The 27986-nt window shown below is 40.7% G+C and overlaps 1 protein-coding gene across 6 annotated transcripts in view; it reads right to left on the bottom strand.

The window, feature by feature from the left end:
- The window catches only part of ift80 (intraflagellar transport 80 homolog (Chlamydomonas)), a 240378-nt gene that overhangs the window by 25889 nt on the left and 186503 nt on the right, over window positions 1-27986 (bottom strand). For all 6 annotated transcript variants that reach the window (XM_060834188.1, XM_060834191.1, XM_060834192.1 and 3 more), the window contains exons 13-16: window positions 23240-23304; window positions 6962-7097; window positions 6016-6163; window positions 478-649 (exon numbers count right to left, since the gene is read on the bottom strand). In XM_060834188.1, the coding sequence (XP_060690171.1) occupies window positions 478-649; window positions 6016-6163; window positions 6962-7097; window positions 23240-23304 (521 nt within the window). The remainder of the gene's footprint in view (window positions 1-477; window positions 650-6015; window positions 6164-6961; window positions 7098-23239; window positions 23305-27986) is intronic.

Here is a 27986-nt window from a genome sequence, read left to right as displayed (position 1 = left end):
TTGGGTGTAGGCAGGAAACTGAAAAAGAATCCAATTAGGCATGTGTCAGATTTCAATGGAAAGAAACTTGTGTCGATATGTATCAGACAGCTGATCTGCTACCACTAGCTGTCAAAGTCAGAAGTTACTTTTAATATATGGCATTTTGTGGAGTTTTATATTCTTACTCATTCTAAACTGCAACAGTAATATTTTGGTGGATGTGCCTTTAATTGAGAATTGAGAGTTATGATTTACATATTATGTATTAACAAAGATTTTGGAGAAAAACAATAAGATATTCATTTTTTTCCATACATCATTTGCTTTTTAAGTGGACTTTGATTATTATGGTTTATACTTGAACATTATTTGTAATAAGCACCCCCCCCCCGTGAATAAAATGTTACTTTAGGATAAACTGAACATTAGTATTTATTTCCTGCAATGCATAACTGTTTCACAAATTAGCTTACATCAAAACATTTTTAGAAGTACCTTAACAAAACGACACAGGCGAACAGCATCATCCCATCGTGAGGCACTGACATATTCATGCAGAATAGCAGGGTATGGTGATATGCTTGTATATATCAGTGAGCCATTAGCTCTTCTGACTGTAACCTGGTTTCCCACATAGTTCACAATCTGCGGACTTTTACCAAATTCACTGTAAAACAAGACAAATCCCCTATAGATTTAAATACTTAAAGATGTAATGTGCAATTATAGTATGCTGTGTTTTAGTATACAAACATCATACAAATATTAAGTTGGCAATATTGTTATGTTTTGGGATTTTAAATTAGGGTAAAATGGAGCATTGAGGATCATGCAAACTGTTGTAAAATTCCACCTGACAAAAAGCTGGATCAATTGATTGTGCTGGTTGTTTTACTGGAAAAAAAGATACATGATATTCATATCTGAAGTAGGGATGAAGTGGTTAATATTATTAGTTTTTTTAAAAAAAATTACCTTGTGGGACTTGGGAATCACTGCTTGGCCAACATTTATTGCCTGTCCTTAGTTGCCCTTGAGAAAGTGGCAGAGAGCTGCCTTCTTGAAGCAAGTCAGATGGTGAGTAATTTGAATGGAAACTTGCAGATGGTGGTGTTCTCATGGGTTCATTGCCACAGAAGGTTGTGAAGGCCAGGTCAATGAGTATATACATGACTGAGATAGATAGGTTCTTCTATCAAGGGTTATGGGGAGAAAGTGGGAGAATGGGGTTGAGAAACTTAACAGCCATCAGACTCGATGGGCTGCATGACCTAATTTCTGCTCCTATGTCTTATACCTGCTGACCTTGTCCTGCTTGATAAAAGCGGTAGTTGGTTTGGAAGAAGCTGTCTCAGGATGTTTGGTGAATTTTTGCAGTGCGTTTGTAGTTAGCATATATTGTTGCTTCTGACCAAGGGTGGTGGATGGAGTAGATGTTTGTGGATGTGGTGCCAGTCAAGTGTGCTGCTTTGTACTGAATGATGTCAAGCTTTTTGAATGGAACTGCTCCCCAGCCAAATGGGGAGAATTCCATCACACTCCTGACTTATGCATTGTAAATGGTGCACAGGCACTGGGGACTCTGGAGGGGAGTTGCTCACGGCTCTGATGTGCTCTTGTAGCCATTGTGTTTATGTGGCGAGTACAGTTGAGTTTCTGGTCAATGGTAACCTCAAAGATGTTGATAGTGGAAAATCATTGATGGCAACACCACTGAATATCAAGGGGTGATGGTCAGATTGTCTCTTATTGGCGATGATCATTTCCTGTGATGGGTTAGTGTTAGGTTTGTGTGACGTGAATGTTACCTGCTACTTGTCAGCCAAAGCTTAGATATTGTCCAGATCTTGTGCCATTAGAACATGAACTGCTTCAGTATCTGAGGAATCACAAATGGTGCTGAACATTGTGCAATCATCAGCCAACGTTTGACCTTATAATGGTGGGAGGGTCATTGGTGAAGCAGCTGAAGATGGTTGGGCCTAGGACACTATGCTGGGGAACACCTACAGACATATCCTTGAGCTGAGATGGCTGATCAAGGGTGGTTTTTGGAATTTTTCGCAGCAGTTGTATTATTATTATTTATTGTATTATTTATTGCTCCACCGAGAAAAGAGAGCTGGAAAACTGAAGGCCAGACAACATAGTTGAGTCACCATGGAAACTGGCAGATCCAAAGCTGAAGGTTGAGATAATATGGACTTGTATGAAATTGGAAACTGTAAAAGTATGCGCCTGTGCTGCATTATTGACAAGTTCTTTGGATAACTAATATCCTCTAACTTGCTGCTGCTCAGAGAAAAGCTTTGATTCCTTGACTCATCCAAGCTTAACAGAGGTCATTTTTTTTAAAGCAAAAATAAATGTAATCAGCAGAACCCTTGAGGCACAATAATTTGTTTGAATTTTCATATCAGATGACAGGTGAGTATGTTTACTTTACTGTCCATTAGATAGAGAGGTTGGCATTTAGGACTGGGGTCTGGCAAGCTGGTTTAAGGATCCAAACCAATTACGAAGTCTGGAGGTGAAGTAACTGAAGTCTGTGCAGTGCCAGGATCATGATTCTTTGGTTATCAAGGTTAGTATTGTTCTCAGGATAAACTAGGCGAAATAATGAATGGCCATAGGATAACATGTGATAGATACCTTTCCCACCGGGATTAAGAATGATTAGCCGGCAAAATTGGGAGAGGTAGGTTTCCTGTAAGGTAGGCAAAAGTGAGGACTACACCTGCTGGAGATCAGAGTCAAGATTACAGTGGTGCTGAAAAGCACAGCAGGTCAGACAGCATCCAAGGAGCAGGAAAATTAACATTTCAGTGAGGAACCCCTCATCAGAAATGAGGCTGGGAGCCTTTGGGGTGGAGAGATAAATGAGAGGGGGGTGAGGCTGGGGAGAAGGTAGCTAAAAGTGCAATAGGTGGATGGAGGTGAGGATGAAAGTGATAGGTTGGAGAGAAGGGTGGAGCGGATAGGTGGGAAGGAAGATTGGCAGGTAGGACAGGTCATGAGGATGGGTCTGAGCTGGCAGGTTGGAACTGGGATAAGGTGGGGGGAGGGGAAATGAGGAAAGTGGTGAAGTCCACATTGATGCCCTGGGGTTGAAGTGTTCCGAGTTGGAAGATGAAGCAATCTTCCCCCAGGCGCCAGGTGGTGAGGGAGTGGAGGTGGAGGAGGCGCAGGACCTGCATGTCCTCAGCAAAGTGGGAGGGGAAGTTGAAATTTTTGGTCTTGGGGCAGTGGGGTTGATTAGATTAGATTACTTACAGTGTGGAAACAGGCCCTTCAGCCCAACAAGTCCACACCGACCCGACAAAGCGCAACCCACCCATACCCCTACATTTGCCCCTTACCTAACACTACGGGCAATTTAGCATGGCCAATTCACCTGACCCGCACATCTTTGGACTGTGGGAGGAAATCGGAGCACCCGGAGGAAACCCACGCAGACACGGGGAGAACATGCAAACTCCACACAGTCAGTCGCCTGAGGCGGGAATTGAACCCGGATCTCTGGCGTCTAGTAAAGGAGATCGCATCGGGAGCAACGGATACAATAAATGACATTTGTGGAAGTGCAGGTGAACATTTGATGGATGTGGAAGGTTCCTTTGGGGCCTTGGATGGAGGTGAGGGGGGAGGATAGAACTGTCAAATTGAATTCAACTTCAGTCATGACATACTAGAAAAAAAGGGTGGGGAAACAAAGTATTACTTAACAAACTCTTGATAAATAAGAATAGAAAGGTTTTGGGTAAACTAAGTAAGGAAGGCCGGTCTCCTTCTCAAGAAGTAAACAAAGTATTGGAAAGACAAATAGGTGTAAATTATTAGTAGCCACAGTCTCCATCAGCGAATGCTAATTGGCACTGCAGAAATTCACTAAAAATTCTCAGGTAGGACGTTCCACACTCACGACCACGTCAATCTAGAAGGACAAGGGCAGTAACGTGGAAACACCACCACTTTCAAGTTCCCTTCCAAGCCAGTCATCATCCTGACTTGGAAATATATCGCCATTTCTTCATTGTCGTGGGTCAAAATCCTGGAATTCCCTCCCTAATGGCATTGTGGGTCAACCCACAGCAGGTGGAATACAGTGGTTCAAGAAGGCAGCACATCACCACCTTCACAAGGGCAACTAGGACCAGGCAATAAATGCTGGCCAGACAGTGATGCCCACATTCCACAAATGAATAGAAGAAAAACACTAGCCACCACAAGAGAACTTGTGTACATAATGTACATGCAGGTGAAGACGTCATGTAGCGATAGACAGAGTGAAACCCAATTATTGAAGGTAGGAAATGTGATGGTCTCTGTATGTTTTTGGGTATATCCAAACAATGAAGTAACAATTTTAGGAACTAATATCGTAAGTTAGATGTTAGATGTTGTTGACCTCTCAAGGAAACTTATCATTGGCTAACTATAAGGGAGGAGAAAGGATGTTTTGCAGGGACACTTGCTTACATGCACAATCTCAATAGCAGCTGTAAAATACATCTCTCCAGACTAGTCAATGGCTGGTGTTTACATCATGGTAAGGAAACATAAACAAATTGAAATAGATTTAATGGTAATTCCTGCCAAAAAAAAATTATCATCACTAGTTGTACATTACTAAACCAGGAGCAAATGCAGCCAATGAGGAAATAATTAAAGAACTTTTGGAAAAGAAAGATTTTGTGCAGGACAATTTTTACAATAATTTGCCCATTTGGCCAGTCCTGATACTGGATGGAAAGCATAGATTGACAATTGAATGTTTGGCTTTGAATAAAATTCATCATAGTACTACTGTTCACTCATTTGAGAGACACACACACACACACACACACACACACACACACACACCTGGTAGTGGTTTATCCTGAGAGTCAGCACAGCTCAGAGGAAATGTCGATTCTCCTGCTCCTCGAATGCTGCCAGAACCTGCTGTGCTTTTCCAGCACCACAGAATGCTCAGAGGAACAGAGAGAGTGGATGTGGAGAGTGTGTTTCCACTAGTAAAAGAGACCAGGATCTGAGGGCACAGCTTCAGAGTGAAGGGACAAACCTTTAGAACTGACATGAGGAGGAATTTCTTCAGAAGGTGGTGAATTTGTGGAATTCATTGCCACAGAGGGCTGTGGAGGCCAAGTCACTGAATATCTTTAAGACAGAAATAGGCAAGTTCTTGATTAGTATGGGGATCTTACAGAAAGAAGGCAGGAAAATGGGATTGAGAAATATATCAGCCATGATTTAATGGTGGAGCACATTTGATGGTCTGAATGGCCTATTTCTGCTCCTGTTTCTTATGAGTACGACAGTCAGTGAGTCAGCGAAAGAGAGAAATGGACAGACAGCTAAGACCAGGCAGAGATCAAAGCAGTCAGTTTAATATTCACCATGCAAAATGTAAAAGAGCATGAGGATTTAAATAAGGCTGGAATATTTGCCTACTTTAGCAGGAGGGAGGGATTCCCAAGGTCACCTTGAGGAAAATAGTAAAAAGAAACATGTCTTTGAGAGTTAAGTGGGCAATATGAAAGCTGTACTCAAGTGGCAGAGAAATATGTAACTATGGAATGGAATGTTTGGTCATTTTAAAAGTGAAATAGTGAAACTTTTCTACAGTTTAGAACACAAGTTGCTGAAGGAAATGGCGTTTGGTCAATGTTGCTATTAGATTGTTATAGTAACATCTGAAAACTTAAAATCTCATTACATGATTTTTCTAGTCAATCACTGTTTTTTTAAAAACTATTGACCTCTATGAGGATCATAACAATGTATACTTGAATAACAGACAGCAAAATGTCATGTAAATTTCAAACAAACACATTAGAAAATTCTCTATATTACAGAAACTTTTAGCTCAAAATTTCCTATGTATATTACTTCATAAATAATATCACTTCTTAAATTTATCTTGGTAAATTTGTGAGTTAAGATTGGCATGGATTAACATAACACTTGCAATTTCCGTTTAAAATACAGAGAAAAAAATTATCCTTTGAATTTAACAGAGAATAGTTCTACCTTGCATCTTTTTCGAAAACAGTTTTGGACAGTAGTTCTTTGTCCACATAGATTGTGTTAGGATAATACCAAACTACAAAATGCATATTCTGCATCCCACATAATATATTGATCTTATCATTCCAAGCTATAGAATGCACCATTGTACCTGAAATAAAATAAAAATATCTTCGTTAAAATTTTGTTTGTTTCTTTTTCAATACCAGTATTTATTTCAATTTTAGCATGCTTATTTTGATGATTCAAATATGTATGTTAGTCTGCACAAGCTATGTCATATAGGGTTGCCAACACTGACTTTCTGAGCTCCTGTAATTTTACAACCAATGAACAAAACTATTACACATTGTGCCCCAATGATTCTTCTCCTGGGCCACGGACAGCACTTGCAAGCAGATTAAACTTTAATTCACCACCAAACCAGATGAGGTGGAGAGGTGTTGGGAGCAAAATCCCTTTGTCAAACATGTCAGACAAGTTGAGAAGGATAACCTAGATATCATTTGTGACTTTGATTAAAAATGTTTCAGTGCAGCAGTGAGAGTAGAAACTTGTCTGGAAGAATTCAGACATAACGTTTTCATGAAAGAAGCAGATGGATTGAGGTAATAACACATTTATCGACTTTGGAGAGTAACAAGAGGTTGAAGGTGGGTAGGTTGCAAGGTCAGAGGGGTTAAAGCTTGATTTTTTTCAAGAAAGAGAGTAATGGTAGCAGATTTAAAGAACAATATCTGAAGAGAGAAAACTGATAATTATATTAGCCAATGAAGAAGAGAGGAAGAGAAGTTGATTGCCAATAGTTTAATGGGAATATAGTTGCGAGAACAGGAGGAGAGTCTTAACAGCAAGATTAGCTTGGGAATACATGATAGGAGAAAGGAGAGGAACTACAGAAAGATGCAATTTTAAGATTAGACCAATTTCAATTGAAAATAATACCTACCAATTTTGATGATTTTTTGTTCTTTCCCAAATCTGCGCACTGAAGCAATGTACAGATCTCGATTTTTATCGATGATGGCAACTTTTCTTTCATTTTGTGAGCCAAATTGATCCAGTGCAACTTCCATCACTTCTATCTGTAACAAGCAATGCAGGTAACTAACTGTTAATTACACAGCAGATACAAGAGGTGAACCCTGTTACAATTCCAGCTGATATTACTACTGGATAAGGCAGATTCCAGAACGACTGATGTTTTTTAAAGACACTATGGTCTTTCATGGAAACAAGACCACAAGGCTACAGATTTCGTTTATCAAAAAACACAAAAGAAGTAAAAATAAATTACATTTAAACTAAGCTGTTTAAAAGATGCCACAGCACATGGAAAAACAAAATCCCATGTCCCCCCTAAATCACAGTTAATCAAAATCTAGAGAAAATTTCCTTCCCTGCATAATCTGTAAGTGTGACATAATAGCTTCGTCTCAGTTCCTGTTCTGTGGGCTTTGAAACTTTTCCATGAATGCATGCATAACTGAGAGCTTAGATTTGTTTAGCTTTGAACAACCAAATTAGGTTCTAACCAAACAACAAGTAGTCTGAAAGTTTCACAAACGAAAATCTTTTACCGAGGTAACTTATTCCCTTTACTGTACTAAACCACCTCCTTTACGGGATAAACTAAACCTGCATTTGAACTCAGCAAGCTCTCCTTTGAGCTGAACCTAAGAACCTTTTAGGTGGGTTTCCTCTGCTTGCTCCGGTTTCCTCCCACATTCCAAAAATGTGCAGGCCAGGTGAATTGGCCATGCTAAATTGTCCAGAGTGTTAGGTACATTAGTCAGAGCGGGATGGGTTACTCTTCGGAAGGTCGGTGTAGACTTATTTCCAGACTGTAGGGAATCGAATCTAATCAGCTTTTAAAAACAACCTGCTCATCCCCGGTTCTGCGACAGTTAATGGCTTAATGTTTTCTCTAACATATTGCAAACCCACACAATACAAACAAACCTCCATTTACACTTCATGGCTCATTATAGCCACATGCTCCTCTGACATGTACAAATTTTAAAGCTATGGTTCCGGAAAGACTGGCCTAATTAATTTTAAAACCTCTTCATAAAATTAGATTAATACCCATATGCTACTAGGTTATATTCCAAACTAAATGAACCATCTGAATCATGTGAAAATCTATGACAAGTTCAAATTTAGTGGAAGGGGATGTTGCTCAGAAATATTAAACTTGAATAACAAGAAAAGTCAAATAAAATACAACTTAAAAGAAAATGAGAAAGTGATAAAAACAGAAATTGCTGGAAAAACTCAGCAGGTCTGGCAGCATTAGTGGAGAGAAATCAGAGTTAACATTTCTGGTCCAGAGACCCTTCTTCAAACCTGTTTATACCTAGGAAACCATTGTTTTTATGCAGAATGTGGATGAGGGGAGGTGGTAAGGAGTAAGCGATAGGTGGAGGTAGAACCCAAGAAAGGGAAGAACAGTTGGACAAAGGACTGGATAATGGTCAGCCTGGGAGAATGAATAGATGATAATGGGAAGTATTTCTGGCAAATAATGAGTTGCTATTGCCAAATTGACCTAGTCCCACAGTTACCTTGACTATACATCCTCACACCCACCTTTCTGTAAAGACTCTATTCCATTCTCCCAGTTCGAGGAGAAAGTGAGGTCTGCAAATGCTGGAGATCAGAGCTGAAAATGTGTTGCTGGAAAAGCGCAGCAGGTCAGGCAGCATCCAAGGAACAGGAAATTCGACGTTTTGGGCATAAGCCGATTCCTGATGAAGGGCTTATGCCAACCCACACATAGAAGGCCTTGTTATCATGTGGTCTGCTATTACACATAATCCATCGTTAGCTATTAATTGTCCCCATTAAAAGCTATTCATTCTCCTAGGCTGACTGTTATCCATCCCCTTTGTCTGTCCACTGTTCTTCTCTCTCTTTGGACTCTATCCTCACCTATCACTCCTAACCTTCTCCCTCCACCTTATCTTCTGCATAAAAGCAAACTGTTTCCCAGCCATCATCAGTTCTGAAGAAGAATCACTGGAGCCAAAACATTAACTCTGATTTCTCTCCACTGATGCTGCCATACCTGCTGAGTTTTTCCAGCAATTTCTGTTTTTGTTTCTGATTTCCAGCACCAGCAGTTATTTTAATGAGAAAGTGATGATGGAAAGAGAAGTTTTAAAACTTATTTGAATTGAACCACTAGAGTGCAGCAGTTATGTTATCTTGTCTTAAGAGATTGAGTTTCTTGTTACATAATGAAATAATTTGTCGCATGTCAAACGTTTAGCTTGACAGTGAAATGTGTAATATGTTTGTCTTTGCCAATCCTTATATACATTAGCCTCAAAGGTCTGATAAATTGGCCTTCAAATTTGATGTCCAGCCAGAGGTAAATCTTTCCAAAGTGGGATCCACCTCCAAGATGCAAAGTTAAAAATTAAGTGTTGTAAAGAATTATGATTAACCTTCAACATTTTTTCTGTCTACTTTTGTCCTTTTTTTTAAACAATGAGAGCTGATGACAAGCAGAAGTAATCTCAAGGAGTTGATGAGTTCATAGTACAAGGCAGCCGAACTACCAATAGAATGGATAAGCCCTTTAGTCCAGAATGCTTTAGTAATGTGTCATTTTAGCCTTTAATTTGTGAATTCAGCTCAACCTGGTGGGATTGTAGTGTCATGTCAATTCTCTTAATGCTAGTAACCACTGTTGAATAAATAAAAACAGGGAAAACACAATTAGTCAGACTAGGGGCTGAATCTTATCACATTTTGACTGTGTGTCAATTTTGTCAAGTTTCACAATGGTTTTTCTCTTCAAGGCCCAGTGATATTTCTCACCATAGCATCACAAACTTACCTCATTAAGTATGTCCCTATGACAGTATGCTCATTTGATGCTTGACTGATCCTAACCACTCACCACACTTGGAAGAATTTGCCATGCCTGTGATACCCTGGAATAGACCAATATCCCTGGAGCCCACGCCATCTTTAAAAAGTCATTGTGCACCCAAATAAGTGCTGACAGTCCAAAACTACCTTGTATGGTGACTGACATTTGAAAGATGGAAGGGAAAGAGGATAGGGGAATTTGCCATCTTGCTTTGTGGACAGGAACCTGGAAGTCAAGGTCGATAGGATGATACAGAGAAGGCTCCCCACTTCCCCAGGACTGGCAGTACAGGCCACAGTACAGATTCAGCTGGGCTGGGTCACTGCAATCTTAGCCATCTACAACTGTGTAGGAATGAAGTTAATGACCTTTTCGGGGATAACAGTCACTATCTGAGAAACACGGAATCCCTACAGTATGGAAAGAGACCATTTGGCCCATCGAGTCCACACTGGCACATTCTACAGCTTCCCAGCCAGACCCTGAGTCTGATAATTTCATATTTACCACATCTAATCCACATGCCTCGACGACACAGGACAATTTAGCATGGCCAATCCACCTAACCTCCATGTCATTGGACTGTGGGAGGAAACTGCAACACCAACAGGAAACCCATGTAAACACAGGGAGATTGTGGAAACTCCACACATTCATCCAAAGCTGGAATCGAACTGGGCCCCTGGCATTGTGAGGCAACAGTACTAACCACTGACTACAACCTTACACTCCGCCTGTTTTACTGCACCACCTCAACCAAAGCTTATGCTCTAATACTCTCATTATTGCATGCAAAATATCCCCTCACTCAATCTCATCCACTCCCACACATGACACCAGCAACTCTGCACATGTTCTTGTTCTCTTCTCCCCACTGAGAATGTGGAACTAATTTCTCTGGCTTTATCAATTTAAAGACTTAGCTAACAAAGGTTAGGTCGAAGAGTGCAAATGAGCTGTCAAATTCATTTACCAGACTATGATACCTATGTCAAAAATAAATAAGATCTGAAATAAATCAATATCTGTGCAGAATTTTGAAAGGTAACAAAGAGAGGAACTCACTTTTTGTGGATTTAATACACAATTAAATACACTGCCACTGCCTTCTAGCTGACTATTCTATTAGTTCTTTCCTGTCATTTTGCTGCTAAATCAACCTTTTAACAACAAACTTCTAATTTGGCTTTGTGAAATCGAACCAAAGTAAAATCACTATCTCCTATGTCATTAAACAAACAATGAACTTATGCACATTTGGCACAGTTCTACTGGTCTCTTTTAATTAGCAATGTGAAAACTGAATTATTATTGCAATATCCAATCTTTCTAAAACATTAGTTTAATGAATAAGCAAGCACTGCAGACACTTGAAACTTAAATGTTACGAGCAGTACTTCAGCCTTTAAAATAACATTTCTTACATTATTGTTGAAGTTGTACATTCATAGTGTTTAGGATATATCTCTCAAGAAAACAATAACTCACACAATTAACACCATCAGAGTTTCAACATACTGTGCACCCTTTTCTTGTTTGCAATTTGTTCCAGTTCACTGCCATAGATCTTTGGGATTGTTGCAACTTCCCCTTAGGCTGTAACACTGTCTATACTCTGTGTTCAATCAAAACCTCTGACAGCAATATATACTTAAGCAAGCAAATAAAAAAATGATTGTGAACAGACACATTTACTGTTGTAGACACATTGGCTGTCATAATAACAGTGAAGTTAATAGCAATCACTGTTATTATAGGTAAATCAGACCAGGCAAAAAGTTGTAAATTGGTATCCAAAAATGTTTTGTCATTCCTCCACATTAGTGTTTGCTAATAGAGATGGCATTGAAATCACCAATGCTCTGAACTTAAGGAGATTTCCTACTACCGTTGCATTAAAGATGGTTGCAAAATATAGGGATACAGCATTCAAATATAATTAGGTTAAAATACTTTTTTAAAGAAGTTCTGCTTCCTCTTTTATCACAATGCGGTTTTATGAACAGGGTGGGCTGGCAGAACCAGTTAATTAAAAATAACCCTCACTCATTCCCTTAAGATGCTCCAACTATGACTCATGTGACTGTTCAACAATAGAATCCATTGCAGATTCTGAATACAATCTTCAACTTCAACTCTTCATTCCAAACGATTAGCACTTCAACTGCAAACCGATGGGCCTGCAATGCCATCTCAAAGGACTGAACTGAATTTTATCTTTAGAGTATCCTTTATCTTTATCTGCATTTAAACATTGTATGCCATCTGTTATTTTTTACCTAAGTTAAAGCTAGCTGCTGGTTATTTTTAAATTGAGTCACTTGCAAATGAAAAGGCAAGTTGCAGACTGCAGACAAATTCTTAGCTCATGCACCATTCTAATGAATTACCTTGTTGTGTGGTACAAGAGGCTTTGTATGCCATTAGGTAACAGACGCATTAAAGTGAATCAAGCCAATTGGGTAAAATAAGTTAAATTGCGGCAGTGAAATATGCAACAGATCAAAACCAGTCTTATCAAGTAGTGAAAAAAACATGCCAGTAACATACTGGTTCTGCCAGTAATTAAATAACTTGCTAATGGTGAAACCTGGCCCAGAAATTAATTTTTAAAAACTGTCTTATGGTCTTATACTACACAACCACCTGATGAAGCAGCAGCACTCTGAAAACCAGAGCTTCCAAACAAACTTGTTGGACCTGTTGTGTGATTTTTAACTTTGTCTACCCCAGTTCAACACCGGCACCTCCAAACTAGGTGTTCCAATCAGTATTGGGAAAAGGAAGAAAGAAGCATAAAGGAAAAGCTGAGAGTGAGGCAGTTCCCTTTTCAGTAACCTGTCCTAACCGGTGAGTGAAAAACAATCAGTGGCTAAGGTGGCACTGGGACATTGTTACCGGGGAGGGGAGGCAAATAGTGATATGGGGGTGATATGCTCTGTGGCTAATGTAGGACACTCAAGATGACTAGAAAGGGAAGGTATGAAAGTAAAGCAGAGGGTAGCCATCACACGTCAGTCTGAGGCAGGAGTCAGCAACAAAGGAAGCAAAGAATCCAGTAAGGCCAAAAGGACTGGAAAATTAGGGGTGCTGGCAACTATACCTAAAAATGTGGAACTCGCTTTGGAATTTTCATCTCATGGTAATGTCAAACCAGATATAAATAATGAGGCCAGATACTGGGCTGGGATTGAACACTTTAGAACAGTTGACGGAACAAGGGAGCCGTTACTGCAGCTGAATATTGCAATTGGAATGCCAATTTCCCATTGTTTAAGAATAATGGTTACATAACACTATAAAGCTACTTAGTTAGTTGATACTGTACATTTTATGTATAAAGCAGTATAGAATAATGGGCACAATCAAAATGGATTTCAGAAAATCAGGTGACTTCTATTTGTGATTTCTAGATTGACAGAATGACCTGAATTTTCACAAAGAGAAAGACAGTCTCTTGCTAAGTCAACATAGTGCCAGAGCCTTGACTGCAGCAGTCCTGCCTGCACCAACACCCCCACAAAACCCCAAAAGTGCATCACCTAATGTTGTTAACCAGTGGTTAGAGCGTGGCAGGTCATACTTTGCTTAACTGTGGTCTACACAGACAGCTATACATGGTAAAGTGTATCGGCCTTCAAACAGATCCAATTTTCACTGCTGAGATATCCATATCATGATGTGGTTTTCAAACATTTCAAGAAATAATTTAATGCTGACACTTATTTTGAAAAGTAGGGTAGCTTTTTTGAGAGATTAGAAGCCCTCTGGGATGGTGAAAGTTAGAGATAAATGTGCATTGATAAAGTCCCACAAAAAAGATTATTGCGGAAAATAAATGCTCATGGTGTAGGGGTAACTTAGGTAGAAGAACACCTAGTTAAAAGAGACAGAATAACATAAATGTATCAACTTCTGCTCAGCCAGATTTCTCCCCACAAGTGCTGGCAGACTGCTGAGTTTTGCCAGCATTTTGTTTATCTTTCAGATTTCCAGCGTCTGCAGTTCTTTGTTTTATTGCAGATGTAATGTGTGGTGTGCCATCAAGATCAGTACTATGGCCTCACTATTTACAATTTTTACAAATGATATTGATGAGGGAACCTACAGTATGGATGTTAAATTTGTGGATGACGCAAATATAGATTAGGAAGTATCTGGGTATGCTAATGCATAAATCGCAAAAGGTTAATATGCAGGTAAACAAAGCAAACTCAACAGCAAGTTAATGTCTAAAATAATTGGAATTGAATATGAAAATAGGGTGGGTCATGCTTCAATGATATAGAGAATTGGTGAGACTACATTTACAGTACTGTGCAGTGTATTGGTCTCCCTATTTAAAGAGGGATGAAAATACATTGAAAGGTTTACTAAACTTATATCTTGTGAGAACTAGATCAGAGTTGTACCTGGTAGAGTGTAAGAGTTAACTTGATTGAAACAAAAAAGATCATTAGGGGTCCTGTTAGGGCAAATGTCTCTTTTTGGGAAAATCTAGAACTAACAGTGACTGTTTAAAACTAAGGGAATGTTCATTTAAGACAAAGATGATGAGAATTATTTTTTTTCCCACACAGTACCATGAGCCTTTGGAGCTCTCTTCCTCAAAAAGTGGTGGAAGCAGAATCTTTGAATAGGTTTAAGGCAGAGATATATTGATTCTTGATAAATAAGATAGTGAAAGGCTATTGAGAATGTAGTGTGATCAGATTGGCCATGATGTTATGGTGGAGCAAGCTGAGGAGCCAAGTGGTTCATACCTCCTCCTAATTTGTATGCTGGAATGCTTAAAACCTAGATGAACTCATTACAATTATCAAGCACATTGGAACTATTAATGTCTCAAGGGAACTCTAAAGCTTTCAAGGCGTTTGAATTTGTTAGGTTTTTTTTGGAAAAACTCCCTGCAGTGACAAACCAAAAAAACAAAAAAACAACACTTTCCATTTCATCTGCCTGTAGACATATGGATTCTGGGTCATCCAAGATGGAGGACGGGTAAACATTGTGGCTATAAGAGCTGCTCCTTTTCTGAGATATTTTCAGTATTGAAGCTGATTTCCTTGAATTCTAGCAGCAGTAATTACTGTTTTAAAAGTTGTTACATTGTTTTGGAACTTTGGGGAAAAAAACGATCAAAACAACAGCAGTTTAAAAAGGAGGAAGAGAGGCAAAGGCAGTGACTACATGGGAAGTGATTCAAACGAAGAAACCTACACTGCTGTCTGACCCAGCGGTGAATCTGCACAGCCACTCCCTCTGCTGTTTGATTTCAAGTACCTCTGGACATCAGAGTTCATCTAAGAAAAATTAACAAACAGCGAAATTCACAGCTGACCTTGAAGAAACATGTGGGAGAGTCAGAGCAGGGCAGCAGCTAAGTGGATAGTTTTAATTGTGACCTCACCATTTTTTTTGTAAATTGCCAATACTGAGTAGAGTGTTTTTTTTTGTTTATATGTTTTATTGAGATGTGTGTCTATTGGTTAAATTTTAAAAATCTAAAACTTAGGTACTAAGTTAGCCTGGGGCAATGGTTTTTAGAGCAGTAAGACTGTGCTATTTTCTGGATCTGCAAATTACTAAGGTGCAAAGATGGCCTTTAGTAGAATGATGAGCTCTTCCTGTCGGATGTGGGAGATTAGGGAGAGTTTCCATATTATGACGATTATTTCTGCAGGAAGTGTGTTTGATTGCAAATCTTATAGCATTGGTTGGAGAGCCTGTTAGAGGCAATGAAGAAATTACAGAAGTTAGGGGGTGTGATGGATGGCAGTTGTAGGAAGGAAGAAAAACTGCAGATAGATGGTCGATGGGTCACCTCCAGGAAAGGTAGAAGAGGGATGCAGGTCATGCAGGAGTATTCTGTGGCTATACCCAGCTCAAACAAGTATGCTGTTTTGGAAAATGGAGGGGGTGATGGACTCTCAGGAAAGTAGCATGGACAACCAGGTTTCTGCTACCAAGACTGGCTCTAATGTAATGAGGGGCATGCCAAGTTCCAAACGATAGTTTGTGATAGGGAACTCTCTAGTCAGAGGTCCAGACAGATGTTTCTGCAGCCGACAGCAAGAAATCAGAATGGTGTGTTGCCTCCCTAGTGCCAGGATCAAGGATATCTCAGAGAGGGTGCAGAATATTTTCAAAGGGGAAAGGGACCAGCAGGAGGTTGTTGTTATACATATTGAAACTAACAACATAGGAAGAGAAAAGGATGAGATTCTGAACAGAGAATATAGGAAGTTAGGCAGGAATTTAAAGAGGAGGTCCTTGAAAGTAGTAATATCTGGATTACTCATAGTGCCATGAGGTAGTAAGGGGAGGAATGGGAGGATACAGCAGATGAATGTGTGGCTGAGGAGCTGGTGCAGGAAAGAAGGATTCACACTTTTGGATCATTGGAATCTCTTCTGGGGTAGAAATTATCTGTATAAGAAGGATGGATTGCACCTGAATTGGAAGGGAACTAACATACTGGCGACAGATTAGGTAGAGCCGCTCAGGAGGATTTAAACCAGTAAGATGCAGGGGTGGGTGGGGACCCAGACAGATACTGAGGAAAAAGATCAGTCTGAGACTGGTACAGTTGGGAAAAGGAGCACGTCAAACAGTTAGGGCAGACAGGAACAAAGCAGACAATGAGGTAGAACTTATAAATTAAACTGCATTTATTTCAATATAAGAGGCTGAACAGGGAAGGCAGATGAACTCAGGGCATGGTTGTGGACATGTGACTAGGATATCATAGCAATTACAGAGACATGGTTCATGGTTGGACAGGACTGACAGCTAAATGTTCCAGGATACAAATGCTAAAGGAAGGAGAGAATTTTATTCGGGGGAGGGAGGGGTGTGTTGGCATTTTTGATTAGGGATAACATCATGACTGTACTTACGGAGGTGATTCCTGGGAATATGTCCAGGGAAGGTATCTGGGTGGAACTGAGAAAGAAGAAAAGTTTGATCACCTGATTGGGATTGTACTATAGATCCCCAATAGTCAGCGGAAAATTGACAAACAAATTTGCAAGGAGATCTCAGTTATCTTTAAATATAATAGGGTGGTTATGGTAGGGAATTTTAACTTTCCAAACTTGGACTGGGACTGCCATAGTGTTAAGAGTTTAGATCTACAGGAATTTGTAAAGTGTGAACAAGAAACTTTTCTGATTCAGTATGTGGTTGTACCTGCTAGAGAAGGTGCAAAACTTGACCTAAATTTGAAAAATAAGGAGGGCAGGTTACTGAGGTGTCAGTGGGGGCAGCATTTTGGGTTCAGCGACCATAATTCTATTAGTTTTAAAATAGTGATGGAAATGGATAGACAGGATCTAAAATTAAAGTTCTAAGTTGGAGAAAGGCCTTTTCTTTATGGTGTTAGGCAGGAATTTTAAAAATGTTGACTAGGGATGGATGTTCACAGATAAGGAATAGCTGGAAAATGGGAAGCTGTCAAAAATGAGATAATCAGAGTCCAGAGATGGTATGTTCCTGTTATGGTGAAAGGCAAGGCTGGTAGGTTTAGGGAATGCTGGATGACTAGAGAAATTGAAGTTTTGGTTAAGAAAATGAAGGAAGCATATGTCAGGTATAAACAGCAGAGATCAAGTGAATCCTTAGAAGAGTATAAAGGCTTTAGGAGTGTATATAAGAGGGAAATCAGGAGGTCAAAAAGGGGATATGAAATAGCTTCAGCGAAAAGAGTTCAGGAAAATCCAAAGGGATGTTATAAATACATTAAAGAGCCAAGTTTCTGGTACTGAAACTGGGTAATGTAACGAGAGGTATGTCAGGTTGCAAGCATTCGGTTGTGATAGGAGACTCTCTAGCCAAGAGGCACAGGCAGAGGTTTCTGCAGCCGACAGTGAGAAATCAGAATGGTGTGTTGCCTCCAAGTGCCAGGATCAAAGATATCTCGGAGAGAGAGCACATTACTCTCAAAGAAGAGTGGGGCCAGCAGGAGGTTGTTGTACACATTGAAACTAATGACAAAGGAAGGAAAATGAATGAGATCCTGAAGAGAGAATATAGGAGGTTAGGCATGAATTTAAAAAGAGGTCCTTGAGGGTAGTAATATCTGGATTACATTCGGTGCTCCGAGCTAGTGAGGGTAGGAATAGGAGGATAGAGCAGATGAATGAGTGCCTGAGGAGCTGGTGCAGGGGAGAAGGGTTCACATGTTTGGATCGTTGGAATCTCTTTTAGGATAGAAGTGACCTGTATAAGAAGGACAGGTTACACCTGAATTGGAAGGGACTAATAAACTGGTAGGGAGATTTGCTGGAGCTGCTCGGGAGGATTTAAACTAGTAAGGTGGGGGCGTGGGACCCAGGCAAATAGTGAGAAAAGAGATCAAACTGAGACTGGTACAGTTGGGAAAAGGAGTAAGTCAGTCAGGTCAGGCAGGAACAAGGCAGAGAAAGAAGTAGGACTGATAAATTAAATTGCATTTATTTCAATGCAAGAGGCCTAACAGGGAAGTCAGATGAACTCAGGACATGGTTAGGAACATGGGACTGTATTATCGTAGCAAATACAGAGACATGGCTCAGGGATGGACAGGACTGGCAGCTTAATGTTCCAGTTTATAACTGCTACAGGAAGGATAGAAAGGAGGGGTAAGAGATGAGGGAAAGTGGCATTTTGATAAGGGATAACATTACAACTGTACTTGCTGGGAATACATCCAGGGAAGTTATTTGAGTGGAACTGAGAAATAAGAAAGGGATGATCACCTTATTGGGATTGTACTACAGACACCTCAGTAGTCAGTGGAAAATTGAGAAACAAATTTGTAGGAGATCTCAGTTATTTATAAGAATAATAGGGTAGTAATGGTAGGGGATTTTAACTTTCCAAACATAGACTGGGATTGCCGTAGTTTTAAGGGTTTAGATAGAGAGGAATTTGTTAAGTATGTCCAAGAAAATTTTCTGATTCAGTATGTGGATGTACCTACTAGAGAAGGTGCAAAACTTGACCTACCCATGGCAAATAAGGCAAGTGACTGAGGTGTCAGTGGAGGAGCACTTTGGGGCCAGCGACCATAATTCTAAAATAGTGATGGCAAAGGATAGACAGGACTGAAAAGTTAAAGTTCTAAATTAGAGGAAGGTCAATTTTGATGCTATTAGGCAAGAACTATTTTGATGGGGTGGCACAGTGGCTCAGTGGTTAGCACTGCTGCCTCACAGTGCCCGCGACCTGGGATCAATTCCCACCTTGGGCAACTGTCTGTGTGGAGTTTGCACATTCTCCCTGTGTCTGCATGGGTTTCCTCTGGGTCCTCTGGTTTCTTCCCACAGTCCAAAGATGTGCAGGCCAGGTGAATTGGCCATGATAGGTTGCCCATAGTGTTAGGTGCATTAGTAGGGATTAGGGGAATGGATCAGAGTGGATTACTCTTCGGAAGGTCACTGTGCACTTGGTGGGCCAAAGGGTCTGTTTCCACACTGGAGGGAATCTAATCTAGACTTTGATTGGGGGCGATTAGTTTGTAGGTAGAGGGATGGCTTGAAAATGGGAAACCTTCAGAAATGAGATAAGGGGAGTCCAGAGAAAGTGTGTTCCTGTTACGGTGAAAAACAAGGCTGGTAAGTGTAGGGAATGCTGATGACTAAAAACATTGAGGTTTTGGTTCAGAAAAAGAAGGAAGCATAGGTCAGATATAGACAGCAGAGATCGAATGAATTCTTAGAGTATAAAGGCAGTAGGACTCTACATAAGAGAGAAATCAGGAGGGCAAAAAGGGTGCTTTGGCAAATCGAGTGAAGGAGAATCCAAAGGGATTATATAAATACATTAAAGACAAAAGGGTAACTCGGGAGAGAATAGGACCCCTCAAAGATCAGCAAGGCAACCTATGTATGGAACTGCATAAGATGGGGCAGATACTAAATGAGTATTTTGCATTAGTGTTTACTGTGGAGAAGGACATGAAAGATACAAATGTGAGGAAATTGATGGTGACATCTTGGAAAAATGTCCATATTACAGAGGAGGAGGTGCTGGATATCTTAAAACACATAAAGGTGGATAAATCCCCAGGACCTGATGAGGTGTACCCTCAAATTCTGTGGGAAGCTAAGGAAGCGATTACTGGGCCTCTTGCTGAGATATTTATATCATCAATAGTCACAGGAGAGGTGCCGGAAGACTGGAGGTTGGCTGATGTGCCTTATTTAAGGAAGATTGTAAAGCAAAGCCAGGGAACTATAGAACAGTGAGCCTGACATTGGTGGTGAGCAAGTCATTGGAGGGAATCCTGAGGGACAGGATGTATATGTATTTGGAAAAGCAAGGACTGAATAGGGATAGTCAACATGGCTTTGTACGTGGGAAATCATGTCTCACAAACTCGACTGAGTTTTTTGAAGAAGCAATAAAGAGGATTGATGATGACAGAGTGATGGATATGATCTATATGGACTTCAGTAAGGCATTCGACAAGGTTCCTTCTGGTAGATTGGTTAGTAAGGTTAAATCACAAGGAATACAGGGAGAACTAGCCATTTGGATACAGCACTGGCTTGAAGGTAGAAGACAGAGGATAGTGGTGGAGCTCGCTTTTCAGACTGGAGGCTTGTGCCTAGTGGTGTGTCACAAGTTCGGTGCTGAGTCCACTGCTTTTCATCATTTTATATAAATTGTAGGAGGAATGGTTAGTAAGTTTGCAGATGATGCCAAAATTGGAGCTGTAGTGGATAGCAAAGGAGGTTATCTCAGATTACAATGGGATCTTGATCAGATGGTCGCATGGGCTAAGGAGTGGCAGACAGAGTTTAATTTCAGTAAACATGAGGCGCTGCAGTTTGGAAAGGCAAATCAGAGCAGGACTTATATAGTTATTAGAAAGATCCAGAGGTGTGTTGCTGAACAGAGAGCTTAGAGTGCAGGTTCACAGCTCCTTGAAAGTGTAGTCGCAGGTAGATAGGATAGTGAAGAAGGCATTTGGTATGCTTGCCTTGGTCAGTGCATTGAGTATAGGAGTTGGGAGGTCATGTTGCGGTCCTACAGGAATTGGTTACTTTTGTAATATTGTGTTAATTGTGGTCTCCCTGCTATAGGAAGGATGTTGGGAAACTTGAAAGGGTTCAGAAAATTTTCACTGGAGAGTTGGAGGCTGAGGGGTGATCTCATGGAGATTTATAAAATCATGAAGGGCATGGATAGGGTAATAGACAAGGTCTTTTCCCCAGGGTGGGCGAGTCCAAAACTAGACGGCATAGGTTTAAGGTGAGAGGGGAAAGATTTAATAGGGACCTAAGAGGCAATTTATTCACGCAGAGGGTGGTACGTTTATAGAATGAGGAAGTGGTGGTACAATTATAACATTTAAATGTGTATATAAGAGTTTTCGTAGATATAGGCCAAATGCTGGCAAATGGGACGAGATTAATTTAGGATATCAAATGGCATGAACTGAAGGGTCTGTTTCATGCTGTATATCTTCATGACTCTATAGGCCTGAAGATTGTCTGATAAGATTTGTGGTGGATGGTTTAATTTCACAATTAGATCACCAAAACGTTCTTTTCCATAGGCCATCTCCACAACCAGTAGCCTCAGTTGTTGTCTCTGAATTCTTTCAGTCTAATTCCATTAAACACCCCCAACCTACCAGAAAGAAAATTCAACCAACTAGGCCAGTTTCTTGTTTGCAGAGCTGGTAATTTTCCTGATGCATTGTTCTTGACTTTAAAGGGAAAATTCGGTCCAAAATGTCTTGGAAGTTGCTTAAAAAGGCAGATTGGTTTTCCAGGTGCAAATTTAATGCCACTCATGGTTTCAATAGAAGACAGTTAAAAGTTAAGAATGTGATGGAATACGTTCCATCTGCTTGGATGAGTGCTGCTCTAAAAATACTCAAGAAGCTTGGCAAAATTTAGGACAAAGCATCCCACTTGATTGGCATCCCATTACCACTTTCAACATTTAATCCCCACCACCACTGTTGTAAAATAGCAGCACTGTGTACCATCTATAAAACACACTGCTTTAATTACTCAAACTCTTTAGATAACAACAACCAAATCCACAACCTTACCATCTAGCTGGACACGATAGAAAGACATGGGAACACAACAACCTTCACATCTACCTCCAAATGATACATTATCCTGACTGGGAAATTTATCACTCTTCCTTCATTCAAACTGGGTCAAAATCATGGAATTCCAGCCCAAACAGCACTCTGGCCGTAATTACACTGAGGCATTATAGCTATCAACTAATTGGGCTAGCAGAAAAAATAGCCAGCCTGCCATCATTAATAGGACAGAAGCTTGGAGGTGGTTAATAGGAGGTCCATCGATCTGCACTGATCTGTGCATGATTGAAGGATTGAACATAGACCTAATCGGTTGTTGTTGAATGCTACTCCCTTGCACTTGCATCTGACTGTTCTGGCCGATTTCTCCCCACGTTCCGCAAAACCTCTTCCCATTCTACCAAAAAGCATTTAGTTGGCCCTTTGGTCCCCGCGCCGGCAGATCTCCCCTTGTAGTAGCCATGGCCTTCATGGTGGTGCTGCTAAGTGCAAGAGCTGCTGGCTTTTCACTGGCCAACAGCTGACACTGGGCAGCATTTCAACTTCCAGAGACTTCATTTCAGAAAAAGACCTGCTGCCACCCTACAAACTACCTGATTGGAGGAAGCTATGGAGGGCGTTACTCTGAAATGACATGTCAGATGTCTCACCAACTTTTCAGCGTGAGGGAAATCTTTACCGAAAATGGAAAATCCTGACTTGCATTTTCCTTTGTCTGGAAGACAACAACGAGGGATGAAGGACTTATGCCCGAAACGTTGACTCATCTGCTCTTTGGATGCTGCCTGACCTGTTGTGCTTTGCCAGTGCCACCCTTTTCAACTAAAACTAGGGGATGCAGTTTATGAAGAAGAGATCACCCTTTTAAGATGAAGATGAAAACATTTTTTTTCTCTCAAAGCTCTTCACTAAAAGCAATACAGGCAGAGTTATTGAATTTATTCAAAGCAGCATTTGAAAGATTTTTGATGGACAAAGGGAGTCAAGGTTTAAAGATGGGAAACCAGAAAATGGATTTGATAGTACAATCAGATCAATCATGATTTCATTGAATGACAGACCAGTCTTCACAACCCGAATGGCTTCTGTTCCTGTGTCCTTTGTTTCATTGCAGATATATTCTGTAAAGTTACACCACTGTATACATCAATGATACTTTGTTCCTCACTAACCTCTTGACGTTTATTTGTTGAACAGTGTTACTTGGTATAATACCATTTTTATGTGAACAAAATAGAACAATACAATAATAAAGTCTGGGTGAGCTATTTCTATTTATCACAACAAAATACCTTGTGAACAAGAGGTTTTCCATCACCAAGGGGCTTTCCAGAGATTGCATCAATAAGATAGATTACTGAAACAAGATCACAAAATATATGATGATGAATTAATTAATGTACTTGCAAGGATAAATATATTATACATTATATACCATAGATATATTACAGGATAATAAAAGAAGAAACTTTCCTTTGCAAATAAAGGGAGAGGAACAGACAAAGGATGCACATGGTGAGGTCAGTGCAGGGGGGAGAGAGAGAGAGAGAAAGAAACTGACACAGCAGTGTACCTGCACAGTTACTGCCTTAGCTGTTTGAATTCATGTATCGCTATCAAGAGTGCATCTGGGAAAATTAACAAGCATTGAAATTCACAACTAATCTTGGAGGAAGCTGTTTGGGAGAAGTCACATCACAGAAACAGATAAGTGAATATTTAAGTGTGGCCTTAGTGAGTTTTTTTTTTCTTTATAATATGTTTTATTGAGATATGTCTCTTGATTAAACTTAAAATATAAGCCATAACTATTAACTTAATGTGGAGCAGTGTTTTGTAGAGGAATAAGATGGTGCTATTTTCTGGGTCTGTAGATTGTAAAGGAGCAAAAAATGGCCTTTGGTAGAGTGATATGCTCTTCTTGTCAGATGTGGGAGTTTAGGGAGAGTTTATGGGTTACTGAGGATTATATCTGCTATAAATGCTGTTGGTTGCGAATCCTATCAGATGGAATGGATTGGTTGGAGACACGGAGGCAATGAGAAATTTACAAGAGCAAAGGATTGTGATGGATGGCAGTTATGGGAAGGGGTAAAAGTCGCAGATACAGTCACATAGATGGGTTGACTCCAGGAAAGGGAAGAGAGGTAGGTAGGTAGTGCAGGAGTCTTCTGTGGTTATCCCAATTTCAAACAAGTATGCTGTTTTGGAAAATGCAGGGGGTGATGAATTCTGAGGGGAATGTAGCATGAATAGTCAAGTTTCTGGTATTGATACTAGCTGTAATACAATGAGGGATGCGTCGGGTTCCAAGAGGTCGATTGTGTTAAGGGACTCTCTAGTCCAAGGTACAGACAGATGTTTCTGTGGCCAGCAGTGGAAAATCAGAATGGTGTGTTGCTTCTCTGGTGCCAGGATCAAGGATGTCTCAGAGAGGGTGAGAATGTTCTCAAGGGGGAGAGGGGCCAGCAGGAGGTCATTGTACACATTGGAAACAACAACATAGGAAGGGAAAAGGTTGAGATTCTGAAGGGAAATTACAGAGAGTTAGACAGGAATTTAAAACAGAGGTCCTCGAGAGTAGTAACATCTGGATTACTCCCGGCACTATGAGCTAGTGAGGGTAGGGATAGGAGGATAGAACAGATGAATGCACGGCTGAGGAGCTGGTGTATTTGAGAAGGATTCACATTTTTGGATCATTGGAAGCTCTTTTGGGGTAGAAATGACCTGTACCAGAAGGACTGTTTGCACCTAAAATGTAAGGAGAAAATATATACTGGTAGGGAAATTTGCTAGAGCTGCTTGGGAGGATTTAAAATAGTAAGGTGGGTGGGTGGGGGTAGGACCCAGGGAGATAATGAGGAAAAAGATCAATCTGAGACTGGTACAGTTGAGAACAGAAGCGAGTCAAACAGTCAGGGCAGGCAGGGACAAAGCAGAGAACAAGGTAGGTGTGATAAATTAAACTGCAATTATTTCAATGCAAGGGGGCGACAGGGAAGGCAGATGAACTCAGGGCATGGTTATGAATATGGGACTGGGATATCATAGCAATTATAGAAACATGGCTCAGGGATGGACAGGACTGGCAGCTTAATGTTCCAGGATACAAATGCTACAGGAAGGTCAGAAAGGGAGGCAAGAGAGGAGAGGGAGTGATGTTTTTGATAAGATAGCATTAACGCTGCACTGAGGGAGGATATTCCCAGAAATATATCCAGGAAAGTTATCTGGGAACTGAGAAATAAGTTAATAGTCAGAGGGAAATTGAGAAACGAATTTGTAAGATCTCAGTTATCTGTAAGAATAATAGGGTGGTTACAGTAGGAGATTTTAACTTTCCAAACACAGCCTGGGACTGCCATAGTGTTAAGGGTTTAGATGGAGAGGAATTTGTTAAGTGTGTACAAGAAAATATGCGGATGTACCAACAAGATGCAAAACCTGACCTAAACTTGGGAAATAAGGCAGGGCAGGTAACTGAGGTGTTAGTGAGAGAGCACTTTGGGGCTAGCGACCATAATTCTATTAGTTTTAAGATAGTGATGGAACAGGATAGACAAGATGTAAAAGTTAATGTTCTAAATTAGAGAAAGGCCAAATTTGACGGTATGAGGCAAGAACTTTCAAAAGCTGATTGGGGGCAGATATTTGCAGGTTAAGGGACAACTGGAAAATGGGAAGCCTTCTGAAATGAGAAAATGATAGTCCAGAGACAGTATATTCCTGTTTAGAGTGAAAGGAAAGACTGGTAGGTATAGGGAATGCTGGATGACTAAAAAAAATTGAGGCTTTGGTTAAGCAAAAGAAGGAAGCATATGTCAGGAATATAGCCACCATAGATCGAATAAATCCTTTGAAGGGTATAAAGGCAGTAGGAATATACTTAACAGAGAAATCAGGAGGGCAAAAAGGGGACACGAGGTAGCTTTGGGAAATAGAATTAAGGAGAATCCAAAGGGTTTTGACAAATACATTAAGGGCAAAAAGGTAATTAGGGAGAGAATAGGGCCCCCAAAGATCAGCAAGGCGGCCTTTGTGTGGAGCCGTAGGAAATGAGGGAGATATTAAACGTGTATTTTGCATCAGTATTTACTGTGGAAAAAGACATGGAAGATATAGAATGTAGGGAAATAGATGGTGACACCTTGAAAAATGTCCATATTTCAGAGGAGGAAGTGCTGGATGTCTTGGAATGCATAAAAGTGGATAAATCCCCAGGACCTGATCAGGTGTACCCTCGAACTTTGTGGGAAGCTAGGGACGTGATTGCTGGGCCTCTTGCTGAGATATTTGTATTATCGATAGTCACAGGTGAAGTGTCGGAGGACTGGAGGTTGGCAAACGTGGTGCCACTGTTTAAGAGAGGTGGTAAGGACAGGCCAGGAACTACAGACCAGTGAACCTGACGTCGGTGGTGGGCAAGTTGTTGGAGGGAATCCTGAGGGACAGGATGTACATGTATTTGGAAAGGCAAGGACTGATTATGGATAGTCAACATGATTTTGTGCGTGGGAAATCATGTCTCACAACCTTGATTGAGTTATCGAAGAAGTAACAAAGAGGATTGATGAGGGCAGAGTGGTAGATGTGATCTATATGAACTTCAATAAGGGGTTCGACAAGTTTCCACATTGGAGACTGGTTAGCAAGGTTAGATGTCATGGAATACAGGGAGAACTAGCCATTTGAATACAGAATTGGGTCAAGAGTAGAAGACAGAGGTGATGGTGGAGGATTGTTTTTCAGACTGGAGGCCTGTGATCAGTGGGGTGCATTAGGATCGGTGCTGAGCTTACTTCTTTTCGTCATTTATATAAATGATTTGGATGTGAGCATAAGAGGTATCGTTAGTAAATTTGCAGATGACACCAAAATTGGAGGTGTAGTGGACAGCAAAGAAAGTTACCTCAAATTACAATGGGATCATGATCAGGTGGGTCAATGGGCTGAGAAGTGGCAGATGGAGTTTAATTTAGATAAATGTGAGGTGCTGCATTTTGGGAAAGCCAATCTTAGCAGGACGCATACGCTTAATGGTAAACTCCTAGGGAGTGTTGCTGAACAAAGAGAACTTGGAGTGCAAGTTCATAGCTCCTTGAAAGTGGAGTTGCAGGCAGGTAGGATAGCGAAGAAGGTGTTTGGTATGCTTTCCTTTATTGGTCAGAATATTGAGGACAGGAGTTGGGAAGTCATGTTGCGGCTGTACAGGACATTGGTTAGGCCACTGCTGGAATACTGCATTCAATTCTGGTCTCCTTCCTATCGGAAAGATGTTGTGAAACTTGAAAGGGTTGAGAAAAGACTTACAAGAATGTTGCCAGGTTTGGAGGATTTGAGCTATAGGGAGAGGCTGAACAGGCTGGGGCTATTTTCTCTGGAACGTCGGAGGCTGAGGGGTGACCTTATAGAGGTTTACAAAATTATGAGGGGCATGGATAGGGTAAATAGGCAAAATCTTTTCTCTGGTGTCAGGGAGTCCAGAAATAGAGGGCATAGGTTTAGGGTGAGAGGGGAAATATATAAAAGAGACTTATGGGGTAACTTTTTCACACAGAGGGAGGTACGGGAATGGAATGAGCTGCCAGAGGAAATGGTAGAGGCTGGTACAAATGAAACATATTTTTTTAGATTAGATTAGATTACTTACAGTGTGGAAACAGGCCCTTTGGCCCAACAAGTCCACACCGACCCTCCGAAGAGCAACCCACCCAGACCCATTCCCCTACATTTACCCCTTCACCTAATACTATGGGCAATTTAGCATGGCCAATTCACCTAACTTGCACTTTTTTGGATTGTGGGAAGAAACCAGAGGACCCGGCGGAAACCCATGCAGACACTGAGAGAATGTGCAAACTCTACACAGACAGTTGCCTGAGGCAGGAATTGAACCCAGGTCTCTGGCGCTGTGAGGCAGCAGTGCTAACCACTGTGCCAACCAATTTAAGAGACATTTGGATGGGTATATGAATAGGAAAGATTTGGAGGGATATGGGCCGGGTGCTGGCAGATGGGACATGCGAATCTGCTTGA

Source organism: Hemiscyllium ocellatum, chromosome 13, assembly GCF_020745735.1.
Source record: "Hemiscyllium ocellatum isolate sHemOce1 chromosome 13, sHemOce1.pat.X.cur, whole genome shotgun sequence".
NCBI classification, from domain to species: Eukaryota; Metazoa; Chordata; class Chondrichthyes; order Orectolobiformes; family Hemiscylliidae; genus Hemiscyllium; species Hemiscyllium ocellatum.
Note: the sequence above shows the minus strand (reverse complement) of the source record. Positions and strands in the feature narration are given on the sequence as shown.